The sequence below is a fragment of the Zeus faber genome (genome assembly GCF_960531495.2).
Source record: "Zeus faber genome assembly, chromosome: 22".
Taxonomy (NCBI): domain Eukaryota; kingdom Metazoa; phylum Chordata; class Actinopteri; order Zeiformes; family Zeidae; genus Zeus; species Zeus faber.
Genome location: NC_137209.1, coordinates 17,619,447 through 17,636,345, shown reverse-complemented (window position 1 = coordinate 17,636,345; position 16,899 = coordinate 17,619,447). Strand labels below are relative to the sequence as shown.

Genomic DNA, 16,899 nt, shown 5'->3' with positions numbered 1-16,899 from the left:
TAACGCAGTCTGTCTATCTACCCTTCACCCGTCTAGCTGCGGGGCAGTCTAGCAGTGTTGCTGTGCAATGTCAAACCCTGCAAGCTGAAAGGAGTGATGTCACAGGCCCGCGTCCTCTGTTGCTCCGCCTCCGGTGACCACGTGGAACTGCTGGCCCCGCCCCCTGGCTCCACCCCTGGCGACAGGATCACCTTCCACAACTACCCGGGTAACCATGGTTAGATTATTCGCGCCACAGAGGACAACAAAAAATGGCAACGATATTCCGATAATAGGAACTGATTTCTCAAACGTCAGTTACATGACGGCGGTGACTTGAAAACTGTCACAGAAATGGATGTAATGAGAGACGAAACATACAGAGGTGAAAACTGACTCGTCGTGGATTCCCTCATGGATCCTTCCTGGCCTCTAATTCAATTCTGATGAATATAATATAATCAATATATCATCAATATATGTATCAATATGACGTTTGAAATGCCTCTGACCATCATGGCTAAAAACTAAAAAAAAAAAATTCCGATAGTAAAATGACTTGACCAAGTTGATATATAGGTTGTGTGTGTGTGTGTGTGTGTGTGTGTGTGTGTGTGTGTGTGTGTGTGTGTGCGCGTGTGTGTCTGGTGTGTGCACGCGCGCGTGCGTGCCTTCACAGGTGAACCCGACAGAGAGCTGGCCGCCAAGGAAAAGGTTTGGGAAGGCCTGCAGCCCGACCTGCGCACCGATGCAAGGGGCGTGGCCAACTACAAGGGGGCGGGGTTTGAAGTGAAGGGGAAGGGCCTGTGTCGGGCGCCGACTCTCACCGACTGCGCCATCCGCTAGATGCCCCGACGGCCGGAGGGACGAATAAAAGATCCGTTCGGACGACAGACGCTTTGCTCCGCCTTTATTTTGCAGTCGAGAGATTGCAACAATTGCAATAAAACCAACGTACATAAATGAATGCCGTGAATGTGTATACAATGGGATAATCTTCAAGTGATAAGATGAAATCATAAATCAATACGCATAATAATGCTGAAATCAAAGTTTGGTCACGCATGTGATCGCTGTGAGTTCGCTAGGCGCTGTCTGCCTCCACGGCGGCTCTCAAGGCAGAGTGGTGCCTCGCCGCCGACAGGCTCAGCACTCGTTCTCTCAGCGGAGCCCCCCTGTACATCGGCCAATCAGAGCCGTTGTCAATGAACAGGACCCCGCCTCCGACCTTGGCCGCGAGAGCCCTCAGCCAATTGGAGGTCCCGGCTAGGTAACGCGTGGGGTCTAGCCCCGCCTCCTCCAGGCAGTCGGCGTGCGTGAGGACCAACAGGGCGTGTTGAAACCATTCTGGGCCGAACAGGGTCTACACACACAGATAGGGAACAACAGTATGAGCAGCACTTTAATCAGCATTCAAGATAATTTATGCATATATTAGACTGAAACGCTGAATCTTATTGGGCAGTGAAGCGTGTAGCTGTGTGTGTGTGTGTGCGTGCGCGCTCGCCCCCACCTGCGCACAGCGGACCAGCTGGGTGTCGGCCCGCGGCATGTCGGCCCGCACCACCAGCACCAGCACGTGCACGCCCTCGGTGAATTGCAGGCGCACGCTCCGCCCGAGCCCCGTGGGGCGCGGCAGAGGGGGCGTGTCCATCACCGCCAGCCGGAGGTCACACTCCGCCCCGCTGCGCCTGAAGAAGCTGCGGATGGTCCTGGAAAGGACCCTGCACTCTGACGCCGCCGGCCCGCCGTACACGCCGTACACGCCGGACACGCCGGACACGCCGGACACGCCGGGCACACCGGACACACCGGACACGCCGGGACCGGTTTGGAACTCATCCGACCCTGAAAGTTACAGGGAATTTAAAGGAAAATTGCAGAAAGGAACCGTTCATTATTAAGACTCGCTTTCCGCCCTACGTCGCTTTATTCACGTCAACTTGGTTGACTTGTGGGAAGCGCCCCATGGTTTGTGGCCAGGCATTTTTAAATTTTTTAACCTTCCGAGAGAGAGACGCCATCCGCCATCGATTGACGAGTGGAATCGTTCTCTGGTGTTACGCTAGAAGACGCGGGCACGGCTCTCTGGTGAGAAAGCGCTCCGAAGCAGGAAGCGATGCTGCGTTCACGGGAACTCGGGAAACTGTTTTTCGAGGCGTCAGCGATGCCACGTTCACGGGAACTCAGGAAACTGTGATTCGTGTCGTCAGGGATGCTGCGTTCACGGGAACTCATAAAACTGTAATTTGTGTCGTTAGTCCCGACCGGCTCCCACCCCAGGTACTGTATATTTAGGACCTGTGGGAAACGCTCTCTTTTTTTCACCATACATGTGTTCGCATCCTGGTTGTTCGCTCTTTACTGAACATGTGAGCTTGTTTCTTTTATTTATGTGTAAGTTACGGAACACGCGGTGGGAATCGCACCACAGATGACACCCGCCACTCTCCTGTAAGATGTGACCTGCAGCCCTCAGCGCTTGTTTTCTTCCCTATTTCTCTCATCACACACCAGCTGAACGGTCTGCACTATTTTTAGATTGACAGTCTGTCAAGCACTCTATCCGTTCTGTTTGAAAAAGCCCATTTGTTGTCTAAATTATTCCTCGTCTGTCCCTCAACACTTCCACCACTGACATAAATAATGTCAATCAAGAAAAAAATATATATATACACACTATTCACAAAAAGTAAGGGATATTTGGCTTTTGAGTGAAATTTATGGAAAATATAAAAAGTTTACGCGACAGTGATATTCTATCATGAAAGTAGGGCATTGAAATAGAAGCATGCAATGGTGATTTCCTCATCTCAAACAATTTATTGAAACAAAAGCCAACAACAGTGGTGGGTAAACCACAACAAAAAATGTCAATGTCTCAATAACTTGTCATGTGCCCTTGAGCATCAATTACAGCTTGACAAGGACGTCTCATGCTGTTCACAAGTCAACTTATTGTCTGCTGAGGCCTGGCACCCCACTCTTCTTGAGGGGCGGCCCTCAGGTCATTGAGGTTCTGTGGTACAGAGTTACGAGCCTCTACACGGCAACTCAGCTGATCCCATAGGTTTTCTATGGGATTCAGGTCTGGAGAAAGTGCAGGCCACTCCATTTGAGGTACCCCAGTCTCCAACAGCCGTTCCCTAATGATGCCACCTCCATGAGCTGGAGCATTGTCATCCATGAAGATGAAATGAGGCCTGTGTTGTTCATGCAGTGGCACAATGACTGGATGAATGATGTTATTCAGGTAGTATGGGCTTGTCACTGTACCATTCACAAAGTGTAGGGCAGTTCTGTATTGACTAGACACACCTGCCCACACTGTAACACCACCACCACCAAAGGCTCGTTTGGTGACAAAAGTGGCCGATGCATAGCGCTCTCCTTGACGTCTCCAACATTGTTGGCGGCCATCATTTCAACATACCGGCGCTCAGAGACTGTGCAAACCAACTTACAGATGTTCTCACGGATATCTACAACACCTCTCTGAGCCAAGCCATCATACCAACATGCTTCAAAGCCACCACCATCATACCGCTACCCAAGAAATCCCCAGCCTCAACACTGAACGACTACCGACCCATAGCACTCACGCCCATCATGATGAAGTGCCTTGAAAGATTGATCAAGGCCCACATAACTTCCAGTCTCCCCACTACACTTGATCCATTCCAGTTTGCATACCGTCCCGATCGCTCCACTGATGATGCCATAGCAACAGCACTCCACCTATGCCTGGCTCATCTGGAAAACAAAAACAGTTACGTGCGGATACTGTTCATTGACTTCAGTTCCGCCTTCAACACAGTCATCCCCCAACACCTGGTAAATAAACTTAGCGAAATAGGCATCAGCACCCCACTCTGCAACTGGCTACTGGACTTCCTTACTGATAGACCACAGACAGTAAGAGTTGGCAAAAACTCCTCAGAGACCATCACTGTGAACACTGGAGTCCCCCAAGGATGTGTATTGTCCCCTCTGCTGTTCACACTGGCGACACATGACTGTTGTGCCACATACAACTCGAACCACTTCATTAAGTTTGCATATGACACAACAGTTGTGGGCCTCATCAGTGACGACAATGACTCAGCCTACAGAGAGGAGGTACATCTACTCATCAACTGGTGTGACAACAATAATCTACATCTCAATGCAAACAAGACAAAAGAAATAACTGTGGACTTCAGAAAGAAACACACACCACACATCCCACTCACCATCAATTGCAGTGCAGTGGAGTCTGTGAAGAGCACCAAGTTCCTGGGGGTGCACATCACAGACGACCTGACATGGTCAATCAACACCACCTCCCTTGTAAAGAAGGCACAGCAACGCCTCTACTTCCTTCGCCGGATGAGGAGAGCTGACCTCCCGCCTTCTGCCCTCTCCACCTTCTATAGGGGTGCTATTGAGAGCATTCTTACCAGCAGCCTCTCAGTCTGGTATGGCAGCTGCTCTGCTGCTGACCAGAAAGCCCTACAAAGAGTGGTGAGGACAGCAGAGAAGATCACCAAAACAGCACAACCATCCGTCCAGGATCTGTACCCGTCTCGCTGCCGCAAGAGAGCCACCAATATCATTAAGGACCACACCCACCCAGCACACAAACTGTTGAGCCTCCTACCTTCTGGCAAGCGGCACCACAGCATGCGGTGCAATACCACCAGATTCAGGAACAGCTTTTTCCAAAGGCCATCAGACTACTAAACTCACCAAACACAACATGAACGCGACACCCACAAAGACCAACTGACTGCACAATATTTACATTTTTACAATACATATGTATCCCCTCGGTACACATATGTATCCTCTTGCTGCTAGCTTTGTACTGCACCTTATTACCTAAATAACATACCTCATTTGACTTCTTGAGTATATAAGAATATCCTTAGTCTTGTTGTGTTGTTGTGTCTATTGTTGTTGTCTTTTTGCACTTTCATGTTATATGTTGTGTGTTACAAATATTACTGCACATTTGGAGTATGGGGAAACGCAATTTTGATCCTCTGTGTAATTACGTGTTGCATGGTACGATTGACAATAAAGTACACTTTGAACTTTGAACTTTGAACTTTGAACATTTCTGCTCAATGTGAAACGACTTTCATCAGAGAACAGCACTGAGGCCACTGGTCCCTCGTCCAGCGTAAATGCTCCCTGGCCCGTGCAAGACGATGATGCCTGTGCCTGGTGGTGTGGTCAGGTACCCTTGCAGGTCGTCTAACACGCAGACCACGCTGATGTGCCTGGAGTTGAGTGGCATTCATCATCCGGTTCCGCAGGGCACTGTTCACAATGAAGCGCTCATCACTGTGGGATGTGGCCAAAGGACGTCCACTTCTATGCCTTTCTGTGACTCTTCCAGTCTCTGTATCTCTGTTGCAACCTGCTGATGACACTCTGTGACACTCTAAGCTCAGTGGCCACTTCCCTCTGAGAACATCCTGTTTGAAGCCTCGCAATGGCGAGGTACTGTTGATCAATTGTTAGGTGTCGTCTTGGTCTCATGATGTCAAAATGTGAACAGCATGATGAAGAGGACTGTTTAAATACCAATTCTAATTGAACCAGGAAATGTATTGGTCGATTCATGGATCAAACACCTGTTGTGAATTTTGCCGTTCAGCTCCTTGTGAGAGAACAGCAAGTTGTGCAAAAAGTACTGAAACATTGAACAGTTGGACATGTGCATTCAAAAGTTTAGAGAAGGTCAAATTAAGTTCACCTGTAAAGATTATAGTGCATTTTAGGTTCATCCTGAAATTTCACCCGAAACCGAATATCCCTAACTTTTTGTGAGTCGTGTATATTATCAGATCTCATTTTTAAGATATGATCAGATAACATATCTTTTCTGGTCCGATCTTAAAATGACGAGTGCGAGTTTGTCCCTTATCCCTGCTGCAGAATGAAGGAAGGCCGTGCACTGGGATTGCCTCGTCTGCCTCGTTACTATGGAAACGACAGAACTCTCACTTTTAATAACTTGCTAACTAGCCTGCGAAAAATAAAAGCATCTTTCGGCACTTAGCCATCTAAGATTTAGCAATATTAAAACTGTCACCATAAAAAGTTAAGATGAAAAAAGAAAAGAGAATTACACAAATTTATACAGAATCAGAATCTGAATCTGAATCAGAAATACTTTAATAATCCCTGGGGGAAATTACTTAAAGGGGGAAATTACATTAATTATACACAAAAAAATACTCTTTGTGATTATTGAACACGCAATGTTATTTATATGAACCATTATCTGTGTACTGACCAATCAGAGCGTTCCCCACGGAGCTCCTCCCGCTCTGTCGGTCGCCGAGCAACAGTACATTCAGGGACAGCAGCCCTGCGTCGTCCCTGGACGGACCGGCCCGATTGCGGATGGTGGTCAACAGGTTGCCATGGAAACCCTGGCTGTTTGCCGAGCTCACCTGGATTTCTGCGGTCTCGCCGTCTGGTTTCATTACCGGGGCGGAGCCTGGCACAGCCAATGAAAATGCTGGGGGAGATTTTACGGGATATAATCTGTTAAAGGTTAGAATGGTTCTCATCAAGTCTGTTATTGCCATTTCGCTTCGGTATAATAAAATAATCGATCTGTATCTTTAGTTCATAAGTATTACTTTTTGTATGAATATTAAGTATTTATATTAGTATAAATATAGTTGTCGTTTTTCTAAGGTTTGTTTATTTAAAGGTGTTTCTGATTTGATCGACTAATCATGGGTAAACCACCTCCGCCTCCACGGCCCAGTCAGAAAACAAAACCAGGTCTCCGGTGGCATTTCTTTTTTTCTAAGGGATAACACACACACACACACCTAAACAGAAGCAGAGAGTTTTTAAAAGCTGGTTTTACTCACGTTTAACGAAGCCACAACTTCCTGTCCGCTTCAACTGTTTGGAGAGGAAACTTGGCTTGGGTTGAGGCTCCGGTAGCAAAGCACGGATCTGCGTGTTCCTTAATGCGTGTGTGTGTGTGTGTGTGTGTGGGGGGGGGGGGGGGGGGGGTTGGTTAAATAGTAACCAGAATAGGTTGTAAAGCTGTTATAAATGACCCAACACCCACACACAGCTGATACACCCATTCAATTGTTTAAAGAGACATGACGTCCAGCTGTGGTCGTAGGCCTATATACTCGACGGGGGCATTTCAGGGTTCGGTGTCTTGCTCAAGGTTACTTCAGCGCACTGCCAGGGGGAGCCGGGGATCGAACCGGGAACCCTCTGTTCACTGGACGACCCGCTCTACCTCCTGCGCCACTTCCTGTGGCGTTTGCCCAACCCTCACCCCGACATGTGTGTGATGTGTAGTAACGTCCTCGGGGCGGTTTGTCACGTGACCTTTAAGAGGAACAAGAACCACCTGCAGCTGTTATTGTTACATTAGACAGCTCAAGAATGTACGATTATTACTACCAGGCTACACACACACACACACACACACACACACACACACACACACACACACAGGCACACACGCACACACCGACGCACACACGCACACACACACACAGGATGTTGGGGATCGTGGATTCAGGAGTGATGATAACAACTACATAACATCATGCGTATCAGATGAGATTTGTGTGTTTATATGCATTTGCGGGTGTGTGTGTGCGTGCATGCGATGTGTCGTGTGTGCGAGCGCGTGTGTGTGTGTGCGTCTCTTACCCAAACCGAGAGCAGTGATGCCGTCAGCCATCAACCACAAATCAAAGATTTGAATCGCACACGCACGCGCTCATGCGCGCGTGCACACATAGACACACACACACACACACACACACACACACGCACACACGGGCGCCCGGGCAGGGCAACGATCCCCTCTTTGAATAATTGGATAATTGGCGGTGTTTCCCGGTGCCAACAGATCCAGCAGATACCGCAGGGAGCTGCCAAACAGACTGTTTACGTTAGACACCGTGCCGCGCAGAGTCGCGAGCGTGAACGCGTCCACGGCCACGGCCGACGCCCTTGTCCGTCCTCCGTGTCCCCTCGGTCCTGTCCCGCGCTGATCCTACACACCTGGTTGAATTCGGTCTCAGCAACGAGGGCCCAGGTGTAGCCCTTCAGTGTGCGACGGGAGATGGGGGCTGAGTCAGCCGTTTCTGCCACTAGGGGGAGCTCCTTCCAACCAGGGGGGCACCGCCGATGAAATGAGTCGCACATGGCGGTGGTGGAATGAGGTGGCCGGCGAGGGTGGAGGAAGAGCGGGGCGGCCTGCAAGCGTGGAGAAGGAGCGGGGCGGCCTGGGAGGGTGGAGGAGGAGCGGGGCAGCCCGCGAGAGTGGAGGAGGAGCGGGGTGGTCTGTGAGGGTTGAGGAGGAGCGAGGGCGGCCTGTGAGGGTGGAGGAGGAGCAGGGCGGCGCGCGAGGGTGGAGGAGGAGCGGGGCGGCCCATTCAGCGGGGCGGCCCGCGAGGGTGGAGCGGGAGCGGAGCAGCCCGCGAGGGTGGAGGGGAGCGGGGCGGTCTGTGAGGTTTGAGGAGGTGCAAGGGCGGCCAGCGGGGGTGGAGGTGGAGCGGTGCGGCCCGCAAGGGTGGAGGAGGAGCGGGTTGGCCTGTGAGGGTGGAGGAGGAGTGGGGCGAGGGTGGAGGAGTGGGACGGCCCGTGAGGGTTGAGGAGGAGCGGGGCGGCCCGCGAGGGTGGAGGAGGAGTGGGGCGAGGGTGGAGGAGTGGGACGACCCGTGAGGGTTGAGGAGGAGCGAGGATGGCCCGCGAGGGTGGAGGAGGAGCGGGGTGGTCTGTGAGGGTGGAGGAGGAGCGGGGTGGCTCGCAAGGGTGGAGGAGGAGCTGGGCGGCCTGTGAGGGTGGAGGAGGAGCGGGGCGGCCCATTCAGCGGGGCGGCCCACGAGGGTGGAGTGGGAGCGGGGCGGCCCACGAAGGTGGAGGAGGAGCAGGGCGGCCCGCGAGGGTGGAGGAGGAGTGAGGCTGCCCGCGAGGGTGGAGGAGGAGTGGGGCGGCCCGCGAGGGTGGAGGAGGAGTGCGAGGTGGCTTGCAAGGGTGGAGGAGGAGCGGCGCGGCCCATTCAGCGGGGCGGCCCGCGAGGGTGGAGTGGGAGCGGGGTGGCCAGCGAGGGTGGAGGAGGAGCAGGGCGGTCCGTGAGGGTGGAGGAGGTAGTGGGGCGGCCCGCGAGGGTGGAGGAGGAGCAGGGCTGCCCATTCAGCGGGGCAGCCCGCGAGGGTGGAGCGGGAGCGGGGCGGTCTGTGAGGGTGGAGGAGGAGCGGGGCTGCCCGCGAGGGTGGAGGAGGCGTAGGGATCTGCAGCGTGACCAGCGATTGGGCGGAGGATGATGGAGGACGACCTCCAAGCCCAGTGTAAAACCTGGAGGTTGTGTGGAGAAACGCGTGCTCTACGTAAGCTCGCGTCCATCCAGGCGAGCTATGGATAAAGCAGGAAGTTGGTGCGACGATCGCGAGGTGACAGGAAGTGGCGTCGCCGGTGGGGGCCGGCCTGGCAGCGGGTTCGGAGCCGGAGTCCTGTCCCCTGTTTCGGCGACGCCTGTTATTCAGATGAGTCCTTGTCGCGTCAACGACTCATTGATACTGATACCAAACCTGCCCACCCCCCCCGCCCACTACACACACACACACACACACACACACACACACACACACACACATACAGAAACACGTGCACGTACACACACACCCCTTTAAGCTGCGGGTGGAGCCACCATGCATCCTGACGTTGATCATCCAGCATCAAGCCGCTGCTGAAAGGGGCGTGGCAGCTCAGCTTGGATTGACCACGTCATTGATAGTAACACATTACGAGTGAGAATTTTGTCTTTTTCTTCTTCTTTTTCTTCCCTCACGTCGCGTTTTCATGAGTCGGGAGATATTTTTTCGATTTTATTCGCTTGTTTTCCCATTTCAAATTTCCCGCGTCGCTTTCAAAACCTTCCACCGCTTTTGTGTCATGTCGTTGCCGACCGGTCCGCTCGCTGAGGCCTGCGCGGGGGGACAGTCGCGGCGGACGGCGGTTTGAGCGCCATGAGAGCGCGCAAATGGACACAGACATGTTTCCGAAGGTGTGTTTTCTGTCTAACGGGGCGAAAGTGTGTGTGTGTGTGTGGGGGGGGGGTGGGCTTTAAAAACAGGTTTGGTATCACCTGGGCTCTCTCTCTCTCTCTCTCTCTCTCTCGTCAACATGCATTCTAAGGAGCGTTGACATGTTAAAAAAAAAACAGAAAGGGTGATACTTTTGATGACTGTTATCTCAATCCGCTATTAAACTGCCGGATGGGATTATGAGGGAAAAACATAATCCAAACCCTCCCCCAAAAAAAATCAGTCAGTCGGTCTCCACAAACAAACACCTTTCGTACGTTCAGTCGCTTTGCAAACTTCAGCTTTATTTACAAGAAAACTCATCGGGCAGCGTAGCGATATATACTGTATACACAGTACATGATATACATTGTACATACAGCACAAGCCTCTATTTTTATTATAGTTTTTTTTTGCAGCACTTTTCAGGATCAACAGTATTTTCAGCATCAAAAGGTGAGATGTTTTTCGGGGGCGGGGTCGACCGTCCTTGCGTCTCACGAAGGACGTGTCCGCCCACTTTTGGGCCCTTTGACTACTTTGGCGAAGAAGCAATTTTATGTCGTTTTTCGGGGAATTTCCCAATCACGTCTGTTTCTGAGGTCGTGCTTCCGCCCCTCCCACCGTCGCAATCCCCTTCCTCCTCGCTCGTCGCCTGCGGAATCAGCGTTTCACCCGACGACCCGACGGTCGCGCCAAAAGGCCAGGGGTGCGGCCGCGGCGTCACTGCCTCTGGCAGACGTGCAGCCTGGTTTTCACCGCCGCAGAGGCCGAGGAAGAGGAGGAGGAGGAGGCCAGCAGCAGCGAGGTGTGGGGCGAGGAGTGACGAGGAAGCGAGGCAGAGGAGGCGGAGGCCAGGGCCGGCGGCGGCAGTGGCGGCGAGGAGGAGGAGGAGGGTGGGCGGGGCTGGGGCAGGGCGTGGCAGCTCAGCCCCGCCCCGCACGGGCAGCGCTGGAACAGCTCCAGGCCGCCGCGCCCCTTGCGCCCGTGCCGGGTGCACACCTGGCCCTCGCGCAGCACCGGCTTGCAGATCCGGGCCCAGAAGTGGCGGGCGCAGCACAGCGCCGCGCCGCAGTCTGACGAGCGCAGGCACGGGTCGCCCACCTGGCCTGGAGGGAGAGAGAGAGAGGGGGGAGGGGGCGATCAATGCTCACATCAATAATCAATACAACTGTCGACCAGACGCCAAACAGGACTGAGCGTGGGACGCGCGCCCACAGCGCCGGAGGCGCAGTCCAAACTTTTTGGTGCGATGTCGATCGAACTAAAAAAGAGAGCGGCCCCCGCCGGCCCCACCCACCAGCCCCGCCCGGCTCCGCCCGGTGGCCATCGCTTTCCCGGGCGGGGCCGCGCCTGCGTTTCATTTCCTCCCCGCTAGTTTCCAACATCTTTCGCGACGTCCCCAAATACGGTCGTTCTTCCTTCGCTTATTTGGAGATCGGGCGGAGGGGGAGACGGGGGCATGTTTTTGGGGGGTGGGGGGGCTACCTCTGGCATGGGGCGGTTTGGAGCCTGCTCTCCCTCTCCTCCTCCATCCTTTCTTCTCAGAGGACGGGGAGATCCCTCCATCCGCCTCCGGGATCGCTTGGGACAAGAAGCTGCCCAGGTCTGGGACGCAGATGTCTGGAGGTGGAGGGAGGGAGGGAGAGAGAGAGAGAGAGAGAGAGAGAGGGAGAGGGAGAGGGAGGGAGGGAGGGAGAGAGAGGGGGAAAGAGGGAGGGAGAGAGAGAGAGAGGAGAGACAGAGAGGAGCGATCGAGAGATGGAGAGAGGAGAGACAGGGAGGAGAGAGGGAGAGAGAGAGACAGGGAGGGAAAGAGAGGGAGGGGGAGGAGGAGAGACAGGGAGGAGAGGGGGGAGTCAGTATGTCCCTTGGCCCTCGCAGCTTTGAAGACAGTGATCGTCATTTTTCAACATCTTTCACTCACTGTTGCTGCAGCGGCTGCCGGCACAACACATGCCGTCTCTATGGCAACGCCTCTTCCTCCTGCGGCAGGTCCGGCAGCGGGAGTAGGCGTGGCTTCTGTGGGGGGCGTGGCAATAGCTGCCCTCGCTGCACTCCAGGTCGCTGATGCACTGGTAGAGCTACACAGAGCGGCGGCGAGGGAGGGAGAGAGGGAATTTTTAGGAATATCTAGAATTTGTACACAAAAATTATCATTCAAATAACTAAATAAAATACATGTAAATGAACGAGCTGATAAACAAACACATTCATTTATTAATTAGAGAACGGACGATCATGACTCTTTGAATCCTGGTTTCACTGTTATCTCCCAAACTACAGTAAATAAACTAAATTATATCGAACGATAGATAGATAGATAGATAGATAGATAGATAGATAGATAGATAGATAGATAGATAGATAGATAGATAGATAGATAGATAGATAGATAGATAGATGGATAGATAGATAGATAGATAGATAGATAGATAGATAGATAGATAGATAGATAGATAGATAGATAAATAGATAGATGGATAAATAGATAGATAGATAGATAGATAGATAGATAGATAGATAGATAGATAGATAGATAGATAGATAGATAGATAGATAGATAGATAGATAGATAGATAGATGGATAAATAGATAGATAGATAGATAGATAGATAGATAGATAGATAGATAGATAGATAGATAGATAGATACATAGATAGATAGATAGATAGATAGATAGATAGATAGATAGATGGATAAATAGATAGATAGATAGATAGATAGATAGATAGATAGATAGATAGATAGATAGATAGATAGATAGATAGATAGATAGATAGATAGATAGATAGATAGATAGATAGATAGATAGATAGATACTTAGTATTCACCTGCGCTAGGTCCTCGCTGCCTTCCGGGCCCCTGCTCCCGTTCACCGGCAGCGCGTGCATCTCCCGCAGGATAACGGTCCGTATGGAGTTGAGTCGCACGCGCCCCTCCGCGGCCCCGTAGCACGCGGAGAGAAGAGACACCGTCACCAGCAGCAGCAGGGGGCCCATGATGGAGGGGCCAAAAAAATGTCAATACAATTTATATATATATATAAATATAAATATAAAAATGTATATAAAAATATTTATATATATCTATATTTATAAATATATTTATATAAATGTACAGTATGTATAACTATATATATTACTATATATATTTTTTTATATATTAATATCTTTATAAATATAAATCTACACTTTTTAAAGGAAGTTCCTCTTCTTTATAAACTAACTGTACCCGATACTGCGCGCGGTCTGTCTGTCGGTGTCTCGCGGAGAACTGCCCTTATACCTCTGGGTGCACGCGCACCCCCCCTCCACCCCCACCCCCACCTGTGGGTGTGTGTTGGAGTGCCACACCCCCCACTCCAACACACACACACACACACACACACACACACACACACACACGCACGCACGCACGCACACACACACACACACTCACTCACTCACTCACTCACTCATACACGCACACACACACACACACACACACACACACACACTTATTCGCGCCGATACTCAATTTGCGGCCACTGGCAATCGATACAGAGAGGGAGAGAGATGTGTTTACATGTTTATGTTTATATCTAAGTAAGGGCAATGTCTAGACACTTCGGCCTGCATCTTAGTCGATAGACTTATTTGTACTTATACTTATTTTTTGTTTGTATATATATATATATATATATATATATATATATATATATATATATATATATATATATATATATATATATATATATATATATATGATTTATTTATATATACATATATAAAGAGGTAAAAACAGGTTGTGTGTTGGGAGGCTTTGAAACTTCTATAAATCCTTCTTACCTGTATTCATAAACATTACAATATATCTCCCATGTTCATACCTGGAATCATTTTGTAATACGATTTCAGACACCCCTAAAGTGGACTGTACCATTACGCTGAGCATCACCATCTGATCTGAGCTCAGATCAGAGCCATCTTCAGTCCAGACAAAGCAAATAAAAACGGTGTGTTTTTATTGTAGATTTATTTATTTTCCTCCGTTTTCTAACTGAAGGAAACAAACAAAAAAAGGCCCGTGGGTAACCGTGGGTAACGGGGACACTTTCTCAGTCACTGTCTTAACTTACCCCCCAGAAAAAAGACCCCGTTGTGATGGTATAATCCACTCTGACCATCACTGTTGTTTTTATTCATTCATTCAGTTTCATGACCTCATGACGTGTTCTGTGGAATATTATTACTATGTCATCACACTGGTGGGGGAGGGGCTGCTGGGGGACGTCACACCATGTCTCTCTCCTCTCCTTCCTCCCTCCCTCCTTCCCATTCCGCTCCTCCTCCCTCCTCTCCTCTCTTCCAGTCCTCTGTTCCTCTCCTCTCCTCCAGTCCTCCTCTCTCTCCTCCCCTCTCATCTTCCTCTTCTCCCCTCTCTTCCTCTCTTCCTTCTCTTTCTTGCCTCCCTCCCTCTCCTCTCTTCCTCACCCCTCTTTCTCCTCTCCTCTCTTCCTCCTCTCCTCTCATCCTCCTCTCTCCCTCACCCCTCTTTCTCTTCTCCTCACCTCTCTCTCTCTTCCTCTCCTCTCTTCGCCTCCCTCCTCTCCTCTCATCTCCGCCCCCCCTCTCCTCTCCTCCTCTCTCCCTCTCTTCTCATCCTTCTCCTCTGTCCTCTCTTCCTCTCCTCGCTCCCTCCTCTCTTCTCCTCTCTTCCTCGCCCCTCTCACCCCTCTCCCTCTCTCCTCTCCTCCTTACCTCTCTCCTTAAGCTGAACTGACAGAACACGTGTCTCTGACGTCGGCAGCTCGGCAGATCCCGAAGGAATGGAGGGATGAGAAAGAAATAAAAGACCCCACGTCTCGTGCTGCAGGAGAGAGAGAGGGGGGGGGGCGAGGGAGGGAGAGAGGGAGTGCGAGGGAGGGAGCGAGGGAGAGAGAGAGAGAGACAGAGAGAGAGGGAGAGAGAGAGGCAGGGAGAGAGGGAGAGCGAAAGAGGGAGGGAGAGAGAGAGAGAGAGAGAGACAGAGAGAGGGAGGGAGAGAGCGAGAGAGAGGGAGACAGAGAGAGGGAGGGAGAGAGAGCGAGAGAGAGAGGGAGACAGAGAGAGAGAGGGAGGGAGAGGGAGAGAGACAGAGACAGAGAGAGAGAGAGGGTGGGCGCGTGTAGAGGACCGGACACGCGCGCGCGCAGGGTGTGGATGACAGGAACAGACTCCGCTTTTTGGATGATACAATATGACGGTGAGACGGTGATTTAACCCGGAGACAGGTAGGTGGAAGTTACCTGCACCGCGCGCGCACACCCCTCCTGCATGTGCACGTGCACATTTTGCATTATTTGCATGCGCGCCGTGTGCAAACTATTCCACTTTGAAACACGCGTGTTCTGCAGATGAACCACAATCACTGTGATTTTGGGCAAAGTGTATTTTAATATACAAGGAATTTGTCCTGGTATGAGTTGGTGCATTGACAGACGAATAGCATTAAAAATCATATATATATATATATATATATATATATATGTGTGTGTGTGTGTGTGTGTGTGTATAGGTAAGGAAGATAAAGTATATATACTATATATACTATATATGCAAGATGTTGCACCGGATAATGTTAAATTATAAAAACAAGGCTATGGGAGGGGTTAACTGGCAGTTAGGATGCTATTGACTGGGTATGAATATAAATACAGTTGAATATTTCTGTACATGATGTATTATCGAATTGTTTTATAGCTAAATGTATAGCAAACCCTAAGATGGATTAATGTGCCGGATGGAGCTTATTTATTATTATTATTATTATTATTATTATTATTATTATTATTATTATTATTATTATTATTATTATTATTATTGTTATTATCTTTTTAAATTAAAAATCGACTGTTTCTTCCATTAAGGTAAAATGTCCTTGAACATCTTGTTTTTGTCATTGATTTCTTATCTTTTTAACTTTGTCTTCCTGTCTTTTTCACGAGCCCCTCTGGCTCATGGAAGCAGGATCTGGTTAAGTACAGGCCTAAAAGCAGGGAGTTGCATTCATTCATATCCTGTAGGTGCAGCATTTAGAAGCGGATTGAATTATTTTCTCTCCACCGGTTTGACGTGAAATAGAAATGTTTCACGTTCCTGAGAAATAAATCAATGCATTTGCATGATTCTCGAAATACACAGACACCTCCCCACACACACGTAAGATAATATAATATAGGATAATATGATATAGAATAAGATAAGATAAGAGGATAAGATAAGATTAGATAAGATAAGATAAAATAGGATAGGATAAGATGAAATAATATAGGATAGGATAAGATAAGATAAGATAAGATAAGTGTGGAAGTTGTCCTCCCACACTTGTCTTATCTTTTCTTATCTTACCCAAGTGACGTGTTCAGAGACCTCCGGCATAGAGAAACAGAAGACGATGGCTTGTAAACACCAATTAATTGTAGAGAGTTGGCCAGTTGGAATTAGCCAGGAGCAGATAGACACACGTGTCACGACAGGGCTCCTCTCCCGAGTGAGTGTGGGGATGAGGGTTTTGCCTGCTGCTCATTAGACCAACACACGAGCAACAGGTATGCAGCCACACTGATCCTGGGTCCGCCAATTACCAAGACCCAGGACAGGTGTGGCTGCTCAAACCACACCATCCCCACACCACAATAAGATAAGAGAATATAGGATAACATTACATTACATTACATTACATTTAGCAGACGCTTTTATCCAAAGCGACTTACAATTGTTCAATCACCGATGGACGCAGCCATCAGGAGCAATGAGGGGTTAAGTGTCTTGCTCAAGGACACTACAGCATGCTAGCAGGAGGAGCTTAGGATCGAACCAGCAACCTT

At 50.0% G+C, this 16,899-nt stretch overlaps 2 protein-coding genes across 2 annotated transcripts in view; one reads left to right on the top strand and one right to left on the bottom strand.

Annotated features, from left to right (window-relative positions):
• Positions 1 to 946, top strand: part of aimp1b (aminoacyl tRNA synthetase complex interacting multifunctional protein 1b) — a 4,806-nt gene extending 3,860 nt beyond the window's left edge. The window contains exons 6-7 of the mRNA XM_080023702.1: positions 37 to 208; positions 659 to 946. Of these exons, the coding sequence (XP_079879828.1) occupies positions 37 to 208; positions 659 to 825 (339 nt within the window). The 3' untranslated portion in view covers positions 826 to 946. The remainder of the gene's footprint in view (positions 1 to 36; positions 209 to 658) is intronic.
• A 9,826-nt stretch (positions 947 to 10,772) lies between these two features.
• Positions 10,773 to 13,051, bottom strand: LOC307247415 (dickkopf-related protein 2-like; the record flags this gene model as incomplete). Its single annotated transcript, XM_080023568.1, has 4 exons — positions 10,773 to 11,158; positions 11,538 to 11,672; positions 11,977 to 12,133; positions 12,884 to 13,051. 4 exons carry the CDS (start codon positions 13,049 to 13,051, stop codon positions 10,773 to 10,775), a joined length of 846 nt encoding a protein of 281 aa, XP_079879694.1.
• Between the last annotated feature and the right edge of the window lie 3,848 nt (positions 13,052 to 16,899).